Source organism: Rhineura floridana, chromosome 1 (genome assembly GCF_030035675.1).
Source record: "Rhineura floridana isolate rRhiFlo1 chromosome 1, rRhiFlo1.hap2, whole genome shotgun sequence".
Lineage (NCBI taxonomy): Eukaryota > Metazoa > Chordata > Lepidosauria > Squamata > Rhineuridae > Rhineura > Rhineura floridana.
Genome location: NC_084480.1, coordinates 213,525,486 through 213,544,736, shown reverse-complemented (window position 1 = coordinate 213,544,736; position 19,251 = coordinate 213,525,486). Strand labels below are relative to the sequence as shown.

General features: G+C 42.8%; 1 protein-coding gene across 8 annotated transcripts in view; it reads right to left on the bottom strand.

Moving 5' to 3' along the window:
• Nucleotides 1-510: 510 nt before the first annotated feature.
• Nucleotides 511-19,251, bottom strand: part of PHACTR1 (phosphatase and actin regulator 1) — a 394,372-nt gene continuing 375,631 nt past the window's right edge. For all 8 annotated transcript variants that reach the window (XM_061592136.1, XM_061592151.1, XM_061592119.1 and 5 more), the window contains 3 exons: nt 10,809-10,949; nt 5,380-5,456; nt 511-4,001 (listed from right to left, as the gene is read on the bottom strand). In XM_061592136.1, coding sequence (XP_061448120.1) covers nt 3,986-4,001; nt 5,380-5,456; nt 10,809-10,949 — 234 coding nt within the window. In that variant the 3' untranslated portion in view covers nt 511-3,985. The remainder of the gene's footprint in view (nt 4,002-5,379; nt 5,457-10,808; nt 10,950-19,251) is intronic.

Sequence of the window (19,251 nt, the reverse complement as noted above, 5' to 3'; positions counted from 1 at the left end):
TGGGTTTTTCTTCAGAAACTCTAGTTTGATGGTAGATAAACTTTACTTACGTTCTGAGAGCGTTGGCCTCTGCTAACCCTTATTTAACCTCAACAGGAGTGTAGAGCCAAGATCATCACCACATTTCAACAGCCAGAATCCCAAAGAAGTCACTCAAATGATGCTGATTTACATTTCCAGGTTATCTGTGTTCCTGGCTACATTTCCTGTGCTTGATAGGAGGCAATTCTGCAGAGTATTTGGAAAGACCCCTCAGGGCTTTTAGCTAGCATCCTTTTGCCCTCTACCCTCTTAGCTTGTTCTGTTGTTTTATTACTGTTACTTGTATTGAGACACATATTTTAAACAAATGAATTAGATGTCACTTGCCCGCAGCCTACCATTTGCTTGCAGCACTGCATCAAAAATAATAGCAGCATTGATAGAAGACAAGAAACAAGACACTTTTTTCTTTTAAAATGATTTTTTAAAGAAACTGCATACATCAGAGACAATTTAAATACCATGCAGTTTCAATATGTACAAAACCCTAGGACATAGAGATCCAGTTTTAGTGTTTCCTCTAGGTATTTACATTTTGTTCTGTTTTTCTTTTCCATACAGCCATAATCTGTTAAATTACAATACTGGAAGATCACAGGCTTGACTGTCACCACATCCACTCCTATACAAAGACAAAACTATGTACATCCACTTGACTTGGAGAGTAATTGGAAAATGCACTGATTCCAGAACAATTGAGGTGCAGAAGCAAGCGGCCCATACACCTTGTCCTTGCTTTTCCGTTCACACAAGAATAAAGTTCAGCTGGATGAACAGGCTGGAGGAGGGAATAATTTGCAACCCTGTTTGCCATAGGCAACAATATCATCTGTGCCCTTTTAAATCACTGCCCTTTGACAGATACTGAGAGAGGGGAGAAATGGTTTTGTCCACACAATAAGAGAAATTGCAGCTGTGTGTGAGATAACCTTCATCTGCATGTGAATAACAGAGGCATATTGAAGTGAATGAAAAAGTTCACTGCTCGTGCTAGGAAGAAGGGGTTTCCCGTTTTGTTAAATAAATGAGACATTGCCTATGCAAACCCTATTGAAATGAATAGGAGCGGTCTGACAGTACAGCCCATCTATTTCAGAGATGGAAAGGGTTGCATTAGACATTCATAGGGGAGCACACAGTTTCCAGCCATCTGATCATTATGTTGGAGGAACAGCATGGCATTTAGCTGACTAGCTGTGCCCAGAAAAGACAGGCATTATGCAGACATGAAAAGTAAGCAATTTTTCATATGAGGACTTCATTGAATAAATAGGCATTTTACATTACAAGGAAAAGAAATATCTATTTGTTTACGACTACTTTTTGGAAGTGAATACAGTGTTTTGCCCTGATTCAGTCATTTACCTTTTTTTATGATAGGGACACTGAACCTTTGGAAGAGGTGTTTTGCACATACAAGTATGCTAGGGATCTGAGTCTCTGCAGAAAACAAGTGTAAATTATTGTTCCACATGATATCCCACGGTATGCAGATAAAGGAAGCAGCTAAGGGTTGGCTGAGTGAACCCATCTATTTCCAAATGTACCAGTGGGTACAATGGCAACACAGCATGGACAGCCATTCCCAGATCAGTTTATTGGCATCTTAACGTAAGGCAAATGGGGATCTCCGAAGCACCACCACATGAGTACTAGTCATGGAGGGTGTCCTTTTGCACATGGATATCTCTGCAATGAGTGCTGTGTCTTGAAAGATACAAGCGTCATATAGTGAATATGTTCCCAAATAGTATGTGTTCCAAATCTGAAAATACAGAGCGCAAACATTGGAGCGAAGCTGATAGCTCAGCCCACTCGGAAATTAATCTTGGCAGCAATGTGTGAGAAGACTTAGCATGTAGTTTTCTTCAACCAATTGCATTACTATCCCCATAAAACAGAGTTAAATGGTAACACTTTGTACTTCAGATTTAGCCAATTGTTACTGATATACTTTCTTATGGAAGGGTTATATTTTACTGCAGAATGTGGCATCTGCTATTGTTAGTAGGAAATGTTCTACTAGCATAGTTTATATGTGTAGCCATAATTTATATTTTAAGTGGAAGGCACACAAGAGATAAATCAGCACACCAGCCCTTTTCTGTCTCATACAGCTCTTCCTAGCCACTCAGAAAAAAAGTAATAAGCTTTGTCCTGTGCTTCACTGAAGACAACAGACCCATAACCAAACTGGTAAAGCCCCTGGCATGCTATCCCACAACTGCTGACAAATACAAAGTACTGAAGAACTGGAATGTTCAGAAATGTGTCCAGCTACTTGCCCACCCACCTGATGTGCCAACCAGTGTGAGCATGCATGTGCATGTGGGGAAACCATGTATTTCCTCCAGATTTCTTCACAGTGTCCCCTCACCCCACCTTAATTTAATGTAGAGATTTGTTTTCACCTTCCAGTCCTTGTTCTCAGGATGACCAGATGCATAACTAGACAGGCCTGTTTTTACTGAATGAGACTAAGGAAGAGAGAGGGCCTTCTCAACCTAAGCAGTCTCCATATTACAGTTTGACTATCCTTGAATGGAATTCTACGGTGATAATTTTCATAGGGCGAGGATAGAATGCAGGTGTTCTGTACGAAACGAAAAGTTATACCTACCTGTACCTGAACAAATTTTCAAAAGCAAATGAATACACAGCATTATCGTTATGTTCTCACCCCACTGGAAAAGTGTGAGAACCATCTCTCTGACTTTGCTTGGGATGGGCATGCTAAGGGTTCAGCTTTTGAAAGTGGATGAGGTTTCTCGCCAAGAGGCATAAAATAGGCTTAATTTGAGTCAAACAACCATTCTGATGCTAGTGGGCCTAGCCAAAGTGCTTTCAAATACTAATGCTTTCCAATGTGCAAGGATCATCCAATTAGTTAAGAAAAAAGCCAATACCTTAAAACAAACAAACAAACAACCAAGCCCACTCCCTAGCTTTTTACCAAATGCTTTGGTTCTCATTATAATGCTGGGCTATTCGTAACAACATATCTTGTTATTTACACCAGGTAGTGTCCCGCATAACAGAAATCCCAGCTCTTAAAAATAAATAAATAAATAAAGAACCCCATACAGAGTAAAATCAGCCATACAACGATTTTGAGCTCATTTCTTCTTTGCGTTGCACCTTGCAGAATCAGTGGCATCTGAATAATGTTGATGTGCTATATTAAGTTGGTTTACTGGCAGAGCTGCTATGCCATCCAGCCTCTCTACACAGGTGCAAATGAAACAGGAAGTACCAAGTAAGGTAGAAGGCAGCCTGATTTGTTCTGTCTGTAAAGGTAAGCTCGTTACCGAATAACCTTGTACCTGTAATCAATTCAAAAATTGCTTTTTGCGGCAAAGGAGTCAATTGAACAAAAGAGATGGATGACAAGGAATCTTCCTGGTGTTTCCCTTGCAAAACAAAAGGGTGACAGCCAGCCAGCCAGCCAGCAAAAAGATCCTCCAGGGATGATTCTTGGAAAGTGTCAAAGGTCCTAGAGTGGGTCTTTGCCTTTCCCCTCATCTTTCTAAGGTGCTCTCAAACATAAAGAAGTGTTTGGTCAAAGTGTTGATCTAGAAGGATAGTAGGCCTTGTCCAAGCTGTTGTTCAGCGTGTTTATGCCCAAGTCAACACCAACAGTATGCATCAATGGCTGATCTTGGATGAGGATAAGGAGTCCACACAGCAGAATTTTAAATATGAGTGCCATCCTCTGGCTTAATTCTTGCCTTCAGTGGCTTCAGTAGCTGACTGTTGTGCCAACAGGTCTCATGACGTAGTTCTACCAAGTACAGAAAAACATTGTTTCCCTTTTTCCTCTTCTTTTTATTGATTTTAAAAAGGCAGTCCAGAAGATTTACCTTGTACGTAACAGAGAAGTGAACGATACCAGCACTTATGGTTCTTTTCAGTTATGTTTTGAAGATGGCGGAGTATTCAAGTTCTATGGTCTATGAAACCTAAAAAACAAAAGGAAGAAAGGGGGAAGAAAGGGACTCATGTGTGGGACTCATGAGTCAAAAGTTTGATTGTTACATTTTATCAGGTATTCAGAATAATGGCAGATCCTTTGATCTGAAATAGCCAACAAAAACCTACGGTTGTACTCAGCTACGCCCTACTCAAAGTAGACCCACTTAATTGATGAACCTAAGTCATTCTATTAACTTCAGTGGATCTACTTTGAGTAGAACTAGCACTGAATACCACCCCTAATATCTAAACAGCCCTGAGAGGCATGCAGAGGTGAGCTGTGAGTGGCTGTGGGAATGGATACTCAACAATTCATCTAGCTAGGTAGGATAGAGTACAGCAGCCGTCTCTAATCTGGTGCCCTCCAGATGTTTTGGACTACAACTACATCAGCATGCTGGCTGGGGCTGATGGAAGTTGTTGCCCATAGTATCTGGAGGACACCAGATTAGGGGTAGTGGATGGGCTGCCAAGCTGTGTTCCTGGGGAGGGAGAGGTTACACCATTATATCTGAAGTCATTGTGACTGTGCCACACAAGAAAAGCAACACATACATATATTAGTCTGTGCATAACTCGTTACCATAATGGTGCACAGAGCTCATTACCTTCCTAAGGATTTTATAATGGGGGTTTATTGGGAGTTTGTTTAAAAGAATGACTCAACAGCAGAAAAAACAAGATTTTGGGAACTACACATCTCCATGTAAGCCAAGTTCTGACAGTTCATCTCACAGGGTTAGGTAGGATCTTGGGTTCAAATAAATGTGGGATTTCCCAGTATATTTGGTCATTTATGTTAAAAAATAGTATTCCGTGGGAAATGTAGGTCCTTGGTCTGATCTATCAGGGCTCCTCTTAAGTTCTTAAATTTTGTGATACAAAGTTGAGTGGTACATCAGCATTTTCAGAATCAAATGTGTAAAACTTGATTATTGATAGAGGACATTCTAGGAAATTCTCCATAGCTAAACCAATAATAATGATGATGATAATAATAATAACAACAATAATAATGATAATAATGATAACAACAACAACAACAACAACAACAATAATAATAATAATAATAATAATAATAATAATAATAATAATAAGGGAACCACCTATGTCACATTTTCTGCCATGTTTGGTTTCTACAGAAATGAAGCACTGAATGTAGTAATAAACTTCACTGCATATAGCCAAAGGCTTTTGCAAGCCTTATATTGAGTCATACTACAGATCAACAGTTTACAAGATAAAATATGCATTAACAATGAACAACTTTAATTTAAAAAATGGTCATATGAGCTTTATGTTGCCAATGCTTATATTGGAAATCATCATTCCTCTCAGTCATTCTTTTAAAAAACTTCATCTTACCTTGTTAAATGCCTGCTTAGTTCGTGAACTTCCATTTCAGTGCTTTTAAACTCATTGAGCTCTTTGCGAATTGCTGCCTGCAGAGGACAAAAAGAAAGATGTTACTATGCAGCTGAAAAGCAATGTGAATATCCATGCATTTTTCTAAATAATGAATGGAAGAGCCCAAACGATGCCAGTGGAAAGTGGTCAGCCACTTGCAGGGTTGCTACAGCCACCACTCAAAACATGCTGTGACACATTCTAGCAGCCTGGTATACTTGTTATACTTATCTGCCAGTGTCTTATGCACTTGGAGCCATGCATGTTTACTAGAAGTTAGTCCCACAGTTCAAGAGGACATTTCTCCAATGATACAGGCATAGGATTGCTGTCTTTTTATGAAAAGGGAAATGATCTAAAATAATTAGATGACAGAAGGCGTATGTTGCAAATGAGGCATGCCACCCTGAAGATGACGGCCTCATAAATAATGTGGAAATATGGCTTGTAGTTCTATTTGTAAATGCCCCCAAATGAGAACAAATGTACGATAACAAGAGCAGAACCCAGCACAAGAAAAATGATCAGAGGGAAAAAGACAACTTTTAAACAGTTCTTGAAAGTCTGTCAGAGTTGACACATGTGGTGACCCTTTCTCCATTAATTTACCAGACCTTATTAATCCAGGGGAGGATCACAGAACCTGATAGCCATCCAGCCATCAAAATCTAGTTAATTCTATTCACTGGTGTGATACATACAAATGTAGTCAACGTGGGAAAGTGCAGTTATCCTCTGTTGGCCAAGCTGGTATAACTGGCTACTTTCTTTGCCTTTCCCCAATCTGGATTTAGCCCACTTTGCTTTGCAGAACCAATGACTAAATACCATTTTCCTCTTGGCTCACTAGATTGTTGTTAAAGTTGCGCTATCTGGGCACCTTCTCTGCTGAGAGAGGTCTACCCTCAAAGAGGGAGATCTGACTATGTGAGGCTCGGAACTGCAAAAAACCCTGCAGGCCTTGCCTGACTAACACTGGAGCTCCAACAATGGTAAAGGCAAAAAGGAATGTGCTAGGGTGGACTGGGGGCATGCAGGGGCTTCTTTTGGATCCATAATATTTCAAGTCCGCTGACATCCATACAATAGAGGGGGAAGCATACATCAGCCTTAGAGCTGGCTTATGTATGTTCCATCCCATTGGAAATAATAGGCAGGGATTTTAAAAAAATGTCCTAGAAAAGAAAACACATTACACATATACCACTTTGCCTTCACTTTCATCCTGCCACACAGGTCATTGGATATCTCAGATCCTCTGCTGCTGGTTTCCTTTACCCACTTGTAGGACGGGTCAGCCCAGCACTTTAGGTGTCATTTAAGTAAACGTAGCTCAGGGGTGGAGCAACTGCTTTGCTTGCAGAGGGTTCCCAGTTCAGTCTCCAGGTAGAGTTGGGAATGTCCCATCTGAAACCCTGGACAGCCTTTGGAAATCAGTGTAGATAAGACTGAGCTAGATGGATCAATGGTCTGACTCTGTATAAGGCAGCTTCCTACATTCCCATTGCCTGTCAGTGAGAAAGCACATCCAACGTACAAAGCACATGACTTCCTCTAAAGAATCATGGGACTTGTAGTTTATTAAGGGTGCTGGAAAATTGTAGCTCTGTGAGGGGGAAACCACAGTTTCTAGGATTCTTTGGGGGATGTTATGTGCTTTAAATGTGCACTGACTGTGATTTCAATGTATGGTGTTGATCTGCCACATTCTCTACTGCTCATCTAATGGGCTTAAGCAGGGTAGACTTTGGCTGAATGTTAGGAGAAAAGCTTTGATGGTAAGAGCAACTGGACAGCGGAACCAATTCTCTTTCACTACACGGCTTCAAGCAGAGGCTAGACAGCCACTGCTGGGATCCTTTCAGTTTGGATTTTCTGCATCAAATAGGGCCTTGGTGTCCAACATGTTTGCCACTCTCCACATGTGGCAAAATGGCTCCACATGTGGCAAATTGGTACTTTACTTCTACCAACTATTTTTAATGAAATTTTAAATAAAATTCTTTTATACACATACCAGTTCCAAAACGTGTCCACCCCCTACCCTTAACAATCACAGTTTTGTTCTTGGGTCCTATATGCTTTTCTGATTTTGAAAGTAGAGAAGTTATGCAAGATTCATTTCACTTTGACATCTTCAAAGTCCTCACTACTTAAACCCTACAACCTGGCCCTCCTGGTGTTAATGCAACAACCTCAGACCAGACTTTAATTTCTGCTATTCAATTGAATACTGTAAAAGGATTTTCAAAAAAGGTGTCACGTTTATCAACACAAAACCAAATCTTGTCTGTCAGGAACATGGGCAGATACTGAAGTTCATTAACTGCCTTCTTTTGTCAGTTTGACTTTCCTCCAAGCTGTGATAAGGTATTCTCACAGACAGGAATAGACATGCCACTAACTGCAGGGGGATGACCAGGCAGCAAAGGTGAACTATCTGGAAGAGTGTACATAATATCTTCTTCTGGCACACAAATGTTGAGTGATATATTATGTTGAGTGATTTATAACGACAGGTGTCATTTCCTGTGCTGCTTATTTTTCGCCATTGGCTTTGTGATGGCAGAATGCCACACAATCAGTGGGGACTTGAAAGGCTAGATGGTGTCCTGATAGATCAAATCCAACTGAGAAATCAGCTCCAACTCTGGCTGGAGAAAGGCAATAGTTTTTAAGAGATCAGGGCATGGTTCAAAAGCGGCACCATTTCTCACACTTCTGTCATTTCTGTTCCGTTTCAGCAGTTTTGAAAAACTTTATTAAACCCTCCATAACTTTTTTAAAAAAATCAGAGACAAAAGTGGGATGACTGCACACAGCATGAGACATCCCCCCAAAACCTCTATCTCATTTTTTAATTTATTTTAGTGACTTCTATCCTGTCTTCCTACACTGAAGCACACACATCTTTGGGGAAGGGTCCATATCTCAGTGGGAGAGCATCTGCCTTGCATGCAGAAGGTCCCAGATTCAATCTGTCACATCTTCAGGTAGGGCTGGGAGAGACTCCTGACTGAAACCCTGTGGAGCCACTGCCAGAGAGTATTGAGAGTATTAACGCTCAATGGACCAATGATCTGACTCATTACAGGGCAGCTTCCTATGTTTGTCTCCCTCTTCAGCTTCAGTCTTCAAACACAGGTGGTGCATGGCAAGGACGAAGGAGGTAGAAGCCCCCTCTTTATATCTGAAGATACATGGTACATAAACCAGACAAGAAAAGAGCACTGAGATTAAGAAGGATCATGGACAAAACCTTAAGAAACACTGACTGTACTAACATCTTTTCACTCAGTGGCTGACTATATGACAAGCCCGAGTGCCATGGAAAGTAAGCACTGAATTATTTCTTATCTTAGCTCTCTATGGGCTTGCTTACATGGGACCCCAGATCCACATTGAAAATGCTGCTTTTTCCATCGCAATTGATTTTGACAGTTCACATACTTCCACCCTCGCTACGAATAAATTGGCTGTTTTTCTTCGTAGCATTCACAAGCGTGTGCGTTTATTGCTATCAGCGTTTCCTGTTGCCACACCCGCACATTAGCATGTTAACTGCGGAGGCGGGGAAGGGGCTGTGTTTCCCTAAACGAAGGAATAGGCGCTTCAAAGGGAATCGCTCCCACCCATGGCTGTTAGTCTGTCCCTGCGTGAGATTGGTGTGCCTTTGGCACCCCAGGACAAGCCTCAGCATGCGTTCTGGGAAACATAAAAAACGCCAAACAATTATCTTTAGAGAGACATTAAAAGCAGCTACTAAAGGAAGCATTGACCGTTTAATATTATCGCTCTCTGTGAGTGGAGCAGGTGCTGGGATGAGATGCCAAGGCAGCTCCCCTTTCCCCTGCACTTTTGGGTGCTTATAAATTACCCCAGCGGTGCCTTCACCAGCCTCCTCTCACCGTGACTGCGATAAGGGTGCATGCATCAGCCTGAGGGGGGGGGAGAGATCAGCTTTGGGGGGGGGAGCGGAGGGATGCTATGAGGCAGAAGAGGTCCTCCACACACACACTTTCTCACTCTCTCACACACACACTAGATGTAATCAACAGCGCCAAAACCACAGCTCTGAGGAAGGAATTTTACGAGCTCCAGCCCTGCTACCCTCGATGAAGGGGTGGGAAATGTGATTTTGTTTAAAGGACCGAGGGAGGAAATGTATTGGGGGGGGAAGCGGGAGTAAACGGGAGAAAGGAAGGCAAGAGCAACCGGAAGTGGCTTCGTCAACCGCAGGGAACAAAATGATGCCCAGAGACAGTTAAAGGGGTGGGGAAAAGGGAGGATCTAATGGCGAAGAAACTGCACAGCCAGAAAAGGGGCTTCAAAGGTAATACACGGTAGAAGCAGGTGCGGATTTTAAAAGCAATTTTGGGTTTTTGTCGCATCCATTTAATCTGGAGTTAAAGGCAAAAGCAGTAGAATGCATGCGCGTTGAGTAAAACGTCAAGTAAATGGTCCAAATTAAAAGGATCTGCAAAAAGCATCAGACGCAGATTTTCTGGGCATGTAAACAGGCCCATGTTGGAGTCACGTGCAGAAACAGCTTGCAAAATGTATCATCAGATGGAATTGTTCAGCAAAAAATACATGTAAATGCTATCAACAAGGTTTTTCTCAGAGAATTACAGGCTTAATTTCCTTCATGCCAAGCTTGTAAATATCCCGCTGATTTTACTGGAATTAATGCAAATATAAAAAAATGCAAGCTAATGTTTATGACCAAAAATAAAATAAAATAAAAGACTCTGCAAGAAAAGCATATGAAAAACACTTCTGGCATCGTCTCCAACAGGGATGCTTGAGGAATTTATTCTTTTGCAAATTCCAATGTAAACTGAACTGATCCACCCCTCCCAGACTAGTGTATGGGTCAGAACACAGTTATCCATTGGATTTTCCACTTCTTTGAATTTTGTTATGCGGTTGTGTATGTTAAGATAACCCACACTTAGAAATGCATACTTTGAGAGAAAATATGTTCAAAAATACATATCTAAATATGAATCTTTGTATACATTAAAGAAATCATAGAGTAATCCAAACATGGAATGGAATTGACTTGCGCATGGACAGATGTGAAAGTGACATTGACTGGAAACAGACTGATCTGTCCATCCTTATTCTCTAACCCAGACTGTATCCAAAGTTACTTCTATGGAAGGAAGTTTGACTAGGTTTTTTTGGTCACAGATTCCCCATGCAACATCACATTAGACCAGAGGTAGCCAACATGGTGCCCTCCAGGTGTTGCTGGACCACAACTCCCATTATCCCTGACCATTTACCATGCTGGCTGGGGCTGATGGTCCTGGTAGTTCCACACTGACTATCCCAGCATTAGACCAATGCTCAACACCAAGACTTTAATCTAAGCTACATACTTTGTCAGCAGCCGTGAGTCGTGTCCATGGTTTATCTGCCCGTCTATCATAGTCCTGAGCATCTGCCACTTCCACGTAATCGCTAAAGCGGATGAGAATTTTCCTTTCACGCAGCTCTTCTACTGTAGGCCTTTGACTTAGCTGTAGGAATGAAGAAGAAAAGTGTTCCAAAATGTAATTCTTCCCAAAAGCCATTTGCTGATTTCTTGCATTAACCAAAGCAAAGTGTGGAGGGGACATTAAAAGAAATGCTGCTTTATTTTCCAGTTATTTTTATGTATCTAGTAGCTGGAAGTTTAACCATTGTTTCTGCCATCTTAATATTAGATGGAAAACCTATACCTTGTGAGGCCACCAAGAGACATCTAAACTAAAAGTCTGCCCATTGTTTTTGAATGTCAGAGCATCCCTGAATGGAAAGCATGATTTGTTGATTTCACACCCACCACTGATTTTTCATAACTCCATCCAATGTTGAGGAAGTCCAGTAAGAATGCATTGTCTTCTCAGTGGTGGCATCACAGATGTGCAATGCCCTCCTTTGAGAGGCCACCGAAAACACATTGCACAATTTTTAAAAACTGGAGAAACCTTACCTGCTCTGCCAGGCTGTGGGGGCACTTGAAGGCAATTAATGCTGCTTTTCTTCCTTGCTGTTTGTGACTGTGTACTTATTTGATTTCACTGTTGGTGTTTTTATTGCTGTTTGACAGTATACTGTTTTTACACATTTTGTGCATTTGTCCTGAGTGCTATTGGCAAACAGGTGATTCATAAATATTAAAATAAACAAATCCCACAGTTCCGTATTATTCTAAAAAGTTGACTTTAAGGCCTAGCTGTTGCATCTTATACTGATACCCAGTGTAATGTGACTCCAGAGTGACAGTGGATTGATGAAGTGATGCCAGCATATATCTGAGCAAAGAATGTTCAAGTACAGTCACAACATAAATTGAATGTGCAACATGAACATTTTTGTCAAACTGATGCCAAATTCATCAGGGCACTTCAAAGCAATTGGAACATGCATCTGAACTGATTAAATATTGCACTTCACCAATTACTTGTGTGCCATTTCTGACCTGGCTGAGCAAGCACATAGATGGAGGCAAAATTACCCAAGGCCTGATCAGAAGCACAGCATCTCCTCAAAAGATTGTATTCTGTGACCTGACACAAGCAACTGGGAGAGTATTATGTTTTCAGGAGTCTGCACAAAATCACCCTGGGGACTTAATAGGCAACTTAACAAGAAACTTGTGGGCAGGAGATGAGTAATATATACCGCACTCCCACAGCACATCGGACCAAATTATCTCCAGCTAAGTCTAAAGGTGGTCCTGATTGTTACAATACTTTTATGAGTAGGTATAAAAGCATCCTAGGACAATACAATATTTATTGAGGCAGCTTTGCTGCAGACAGTTTTGGGAGGTGAAGGGAATTTGGGAAAAGATGGCATGCACAAAAGGATGGCCCAATGGAGTATTTTAATATTCTGAAAAATAACTCTATCACTAGCTGTATTTATTTCAAAGAGAGGCAAGATTAGAGATGTTTATTAAGCTTTTCCACTTGCTCCTTCCAGTCCAATCTTATGCAACTTTACTCAGAAATAATACCCCCCTGCCACCCACATTCACATAGATTGATTCTTAAGGAGGAGTGTATAGGGCAATATCCAAGTATTTAGATATGCTGTTGGTGACCTCCTAACCAAAAGAGCATTTGGCATGGAATAATCATCATTGTATCATAACAATTCTTTCTAAAGCAGTGTTGTAGGAAAAGAAAAAAGTAGGTCACCAGTGTTGAAAGAGGTCCTCACAAATCAGCTACAGTATGACAGAAGTCCATGTATAATATGCAATAGTTGGCGATTTGCATTTACCCAACAGCAGAATATGACCACATAGGATTTATTCCCCTTAAATGCACTGAACTTTATTCTCCATCAATAGTGGCAACTGTTGAGATCTGTACGAGACATAAATGTTTCTCTTGAATTATGTCAGATTAGTTGCATCTCTGGAGTGGTAGATAAGGTATTTTTGTCCCATTGTCAGAAATGACCCTAGTTACAATTCTGAAAGAGAATGCTACAACCTGAAACTTGGAGTCTTAGGTCCTAAGGTCCTGTTGACCTTAGGGCTCATCCAAACGGAGCGGGATAATCCACGTTTTCCATATTTGGTTCGTCATCTGACAGTCCTCACTTTGCCTGTTTGATCACTCTTTCCCAATTAAAAAAAATGTTTTTTTTTGCGCCCGCACACGCAGCGGGAGGACCCATACTTCTTCTTGCTTTTTCCCAGCTCCGTGCATAACACTCCCCCCTATCAGCCAATTGGTCTGCAAAATATGAAGTATGCTCCTCTCCCCTTTGCAACGAAGCACAATATTGCGCATGCGCTTGACTGTAACAGAGCAAAAGTCTGAATTTCCTGTGGGTGTAATGGAGTTCCTTGCCGCTCACCACTCTGGAGCAGGGCCGGCGGGGGTGGTGGTGCTGATATGCCAATAATTCCTGTATTTTTGTGTGCTTGTATTTGCGATATAACACAAAAACGAATGTATGTGTTTTTGCCTTTATGCATAGTAAACATTCTGGAGATACACAGGGCTGGCAAGTCTCAATTAGCAGAGAGAGCAGAAGGTTGCAGGCAAGAATGAAATCCTGGCCTGGAGCTAGGGGTTCCTAACCAAAGGATGCTGAATGTACTCTGGAGAGGGGGAAGGGGCGCCTGGACGACTGGCACCTCTTCCTTCTCCATCGCCTGCTGCCCCTTTTGCTCGGTGCCTTGCCTGGCAGCACCCCCTGCCAGCTGCTGCCGGGCTACCTGAGCTCTCCTCCCCTTTTTGCCACTCTGGCTGGCTTCTCTCTGATCCACCCCTGGGCTTCCAGGGTGCTCTAGCCCACCACTTCGCTCTACGAGCGGCTGGAGCGAAGGGGTGGCAAAAGCGATCTCCAGCTCTCCCGAGGAGGGGGCCAAGGGCTCCAGGGGCTTCATGGGGGATGGGGCTGTTGGCATTAGGCTGTACTGCCTAAGGATATTTTCATCAGGTCTGGAAAGTTACAAGCATGTGTTTTGAGAAGCAGTCTTATCTGCCATGTCTGGCCTGAGAGAGCAGACTTGAAGGTCAGACAGGTTGTCATGGTAACGGGAGATAACAGCTGGGAAAGTTGTAACAGAGTCTATGTGAGTTGTTGTTCTTCTGAATTATGCCTCAGAGCTGAGAGGCTGTCTTTTGTGTTCATCTATGGAGAGAGATGTACCAGAAGGGGGGGTGACTGAAGAATCTCTATATGTATTTACTCTTAAGCCTCTGGCCTTAATGTCTTTCAATAAAGACTCTTACATGATTTAAATGCTCTGAAGAAGTCTTCTTGCTCAACTTAACTCCAACGTAATGTATGCTGTTTCACACAACAACGCACACAAGCCAACAGTGGTAGCAGAGAATGGTTACGCTCCACAGCGCATTACACCGGAGTAAGTTGCTGGTCTGAATGGCAGACGGAGTTCCAGAGAGGGCAGCTTGATTGATCGTACCAGACGGAGGTGAGCAACATGGCTGTAAACCTGTCTGGGGGAGGCTTGCCGATGGAACGACTTAATGAGAAGAATTTTGCCAGCTGGAAGCCGAGGATGCGGGCTTTGCTGATAACAGAGGATTTATGGGATGTGATTGAGGAAAAAACCCCGGCGGTACCGACCGTGGCCTGGAAGCGTCGAGACCAGAGGGCGCAGGCATTTATAATCTTGGCTCTATCGGATTCTCAACTGATGTGTGTGAGAGATGAGCCGTCGGCTAAACAGATGTGGGACGCGTTGCAGGATTTGTCCCAGCAATGGCAGCGGAGGCAGGAGGCGCTGAGAGCCCAGCCGGTGGGAGCTGTCAGAAGCAAGGAGGAGAAATATGCCGAACCGGAGCAGGCTGTCGAAAGCAGACAGGAAAACAAGCGGGAGCAGCCGCGGCTGAAGTCTTGTTTTGCCTGTGGGGCCCGTGGGCATCTCCGTAAGGATTGCCCAGTCAAGCGAAACTCCAGGGACGGAGGCTTGAAGCAAGGCAGTGTGAACTTTGTTTGTAAACAGAACTCTCAAGATTTATGACCTGTGAACTGGTTGGTCGATAGCGGAGCAAGCCATATACTAATTAAAGACAGGAGTCTGTTTTACACGTCTACAGATGAGCAGGACTTTGTTTTACTTGCTGATGGATCACGGAAATCTGTGCAAGCTAAAGGTCTGATTAAATTTGACAAGCTTGGAATTATGTCAAACTGTTTGTTTGTTCTGGATTTGGCTCATAATATTTTATCAGTGGGCAAACTGGTGAGTTGTCAGTTTTCAGTCTGGTTTGATAAAGGAAAATGTTGGGTGCAAAGAGGAGAAAATGTTGTCTGTCAGGGTTTCATGACACAAGGGCAGTTTAAAATGACCGTGGGTGTGAAGTGTGCTGATGCCTTGAGTTTAATGGGGCAGAAAGAGAATGACCGCCAGAGCTGTAAGAAGACAGCTGTTAAAAGCACACAGCCACAGTATTCATGTAATGCAGTCAGGCTGATGCCTGAAAGAGTGCATCGCAGCCGAGTTTACAAGCCACAGGGTAAGAGACGTGGCAAACGTGCACCTAGAGCACAAGAGAATGCATATTTCAGAGTTTGGTGTCCAGAAACACAGCAGTTAATTCTGAGCAGAAGCATTAAAGTCTCAGAAAAGCCTTGGGATCAAAGAGAGACAGTCCTTCTTACAGGAACAAATGACACACAAACACAAACACGAACACCATCACAGAAATTTCAGCCAGATGTTGACATTAAAGTGGAAGGTACACAAATTCCTCTCAGAGATGCTTTGAATGAGCTCATTTCTGGAAAACGCAGATCAAAGAAACGAAAAGCAGAGGAAATGGAAGCTCCTGCGCAGGTTGTGCCAAGCACAAGCACAGATGGGGGGGCTGAGAGATCAGAAGCTCATACCAAGAGAACAAAACATATTAGTGTCAGATACTTTCACGTAAGGGATTGTGTGCAGCAGGGGTTTGTTAACCTAACATTTTGTGACACTAATAACATGGTGGCTGACATAATGACCAAGCCTTTGTGTGAGGAGAAATTTGGCAAACTGGTGACAAGGCTTGGAATGAACCAAAGTTTGATTGAATAAAGTTTTAGCTAAATGTACAGAGATGTTCTGAAATGTACTGCTATGTACTGAGATATACTTTTGAACTGTACTGAACTGAAAATGCAATGTACTGAAATGTATTGCAAGATGTATTGTAGAAATGTGTTATTGTTGTAATGGATTTACAGACATGATGAAAAAGGGGGGCTGTTGGCATTAGGCTGTACTGCCTAAGGATATTTTCATCAGGTCTGGAAAGTTACAAGCATGTGTTTTGAGAAGCAGTCTTATCTGCCATGTCTGGCCTGAGAGAGCAGACTTGAAGGTCAGACAGGTTGTCATGGTAACGGGAGATAACAGCTGGGAAAGTTGTAACAGAGTCTATGTGAGTTGTTGTTCTTCTGAATTATGCCTCTGAGCTGAGACGCTGTCTTTTGTGTTCATCTATGGAGAGAGATGTACCAGAAGGGGGGGTGACTGAAGAATCTCTATATGTATTTACTCTTAAGCCTCTGGCCTTAATGTCTTTCAATAAAGACTCTTACATGATTTAAATGCTCTGAAGAAGTCTTCTTGCTCAACTTAACTCCAACGTAATGTATGCTGTTTCACACAACAATGCACACAAGCCAACAGGGGCACCCCTCTGAGAGCCCTTGTCACCCCGTATCTCCCCCTCCACCACCACATCCTCCCCAACAGCCAGGCTTGCACTGCAACCGCCTGCTTCCTTCCTTTGCTCTCTCTCTCTCTGCTCCGGCTGCTCCACATTAAGCAGCCGTTCCCCCCCTTCGCCAAGCTGCCAATCAGCTGGGCTGACAGCTGAGCCGTCAGAGTGCCCCGCAGCTGATTCGGCAGCCCCTTCCCTCGCTGCTTGCCACCCAGCTCTCCCTCAGGCTGGCAAACGTAGCTTCAAGCAGCCTGGGGGAGAGAGGCTCCTGCGAGGAAAGGGGTTGCCTGGGAGCCTCCCTGGGGTCTCCCCCCACGTGGGGGTGGCCTGGAATCACTGCCTGTTCTCTCCCCAGCTGGCTCTCGCCACCAGCGACCCCTTCCTCCGCTCTCCTTCCTTCCTACTTAGATGGTTGCGGGTGTGTGTGCCTGTGCGTGTCTGTCTGTCTCCGAGCAAGGAGGAAAGAGCAAAGCGGGGTCCCTGCACCAACCAGCTGCACTTGAGTGAGACCAGCCAGGAAAAGGGGGGCTTTACAAACAACCACAATTGCCGCCCAGTGTGCACACTGGCTAAAAATTAACGGCTGTTTCTGCTTCTGCGCAGTAGAAGTTGCAGAGGCCCCCCCCAACACCACCCCATTGCTCTGATTGGTTCAGTTTTCCCAGGCTTTCCCTGGTCATTTTTGAACATGTGCAAAAGTGGAAATACATGATTGGCTGTGAATGAGAGAAGGGGTATGGGGAAACGCCCAAGCACCGCCCATGGAATGGCTCCTGCTCTAAAGTCCATGGTATTGCATCCTAGCGCCTGAAGGTACAGCGGATGATTCCCGGTTTATAAAAGCAAATCGCATTTTTTGCAGTAAAGCCAAAGCGGATTTAACAGCGAGAAAGTCTGCTTTAACAGGTGATGTCGTATGGACCATGGAAAATTAATGAACACACAAAGCGATCATATCGCAGATTATACAGTTGTCTGGATGAGCCCTTCGTCTTTACTAGGGATGTGCTAGAATTCTGTCCTTCAGATTTGGTACCAAATTTTTCATTAATTTGCTTACTTTCTATCATTGCCGATCGTTGCCAATATGCAGCAATTTTTAACGGCTATTTTCAAAAAAAATATTTTTAAAACAAACCCACCTTTAAAATGTTGATATTAAGAATGATGATTTTATTGATATTTCCTTTCAAAATGTCAATATTAATATCAATATTTTTGGGGAGAAAAAAACTTAGATGAGTAAAAGCAGGTGATAGCATACAAAGATCAAACTCAAATTGATATCAGCTTGTTAGTTTGATGGAATGATTTTGAAGCGACACTGGCCAACGGATCCCATCCCTGGCTCTTACAACTAATCTGGAGTGGTTTTACAGTCACCATATATGGCAATCCAGTATAATACAGAGCAATAAACAAAATGTTTGTTTCCCCAGACTCTGAGATCACCATCTGAGACTGATCTCTGAGTGCCACCTCTGAGAGAGGTCCAGAGGGGGTGTGTGTGAAAAGATGTTTTGTGTAGTAGCTCTCTGTCTATGGAATGGTGTCTTGAGCATGGTCTGCCTTGTGTCAACTTTGTCATTGTTTTAAGCCAAGCAAAGACATTTTTGTTTTCCTGGGTATTTGGGGCAGCACCAGAGATTGGATGTTTGTAGTCTAATTATGCTTTTAATATGCCTATGTATTTTTATTATTGGTTTTTTATTCCAGTTATAAATACCTTTGGGACTTTTTGCAGTGGGAAGCAATACGCTTTGTGATTTGAACTGGTGCAGCAGTTGACAACCTAATCTTAAATGTGTTTTTTTATTTGGGACATTGTGGAGCAGGAACTAAGATGAATATCATGCTGTCTCTAAAATGTCACTAAAATGACATTAACTGATAAATAACCAAAAGCTATTAACTTTAACAAAATGGATCATCAAAAGTGGTTATTATAGGGGTAGGAAACCTGTTCTGAGGATTTTTCAGAGATAAAAGGTGGTACCCAAAGCTGCTGTTGTATGAGTTGAACAGAATTCTGTTTGCACAACAGACCTTCCCCCTTCCTCTCCATCCCCTTGCAGCCCCTCATACATCCTCAATATCTGCTCCAGACAGTTGGGGGACCATCTAGAGGACACTTTGAGGGTGTGCAGTGGGTAGGAGAGGAAACAGCCATCCCATTGTGTGAGCAGAATGCTGCCCACACAGGGATGGTGACAGCCCGATACATTTAAGTTAATGCTGTGTCACAATAAAAAAACAACAGATAATTCATTTAATCATGAGCTGCACACACAATTCTTGGATGGGCTAACATTTTTCAGTCTAAGCATGAAGAAATGCTTATGAGGCCATACCTCTTTCAGAGACGTACTTCCAAGTTGTAATTCTACCCTAACAGAGTGAAAGCCCCAGAGCAGGGTATAAATCCCCACTCAGCCATGAAGCTTGTTGGGTGACCTTGGGTCAGTCACAGTCTCTCAGCCTAACCTACCTTACAGAGTTGTTGTGAGGATAAAATGAAGCAGAAGGAGAAACATGGATGCCACCTCGAGTTTCTTGGAGGAAAGGTGGAATATAAATATAATAAACAAACAAATAATGCAACTCAAGTGGACATCCATTCTCACGGCAGGACTTCCCC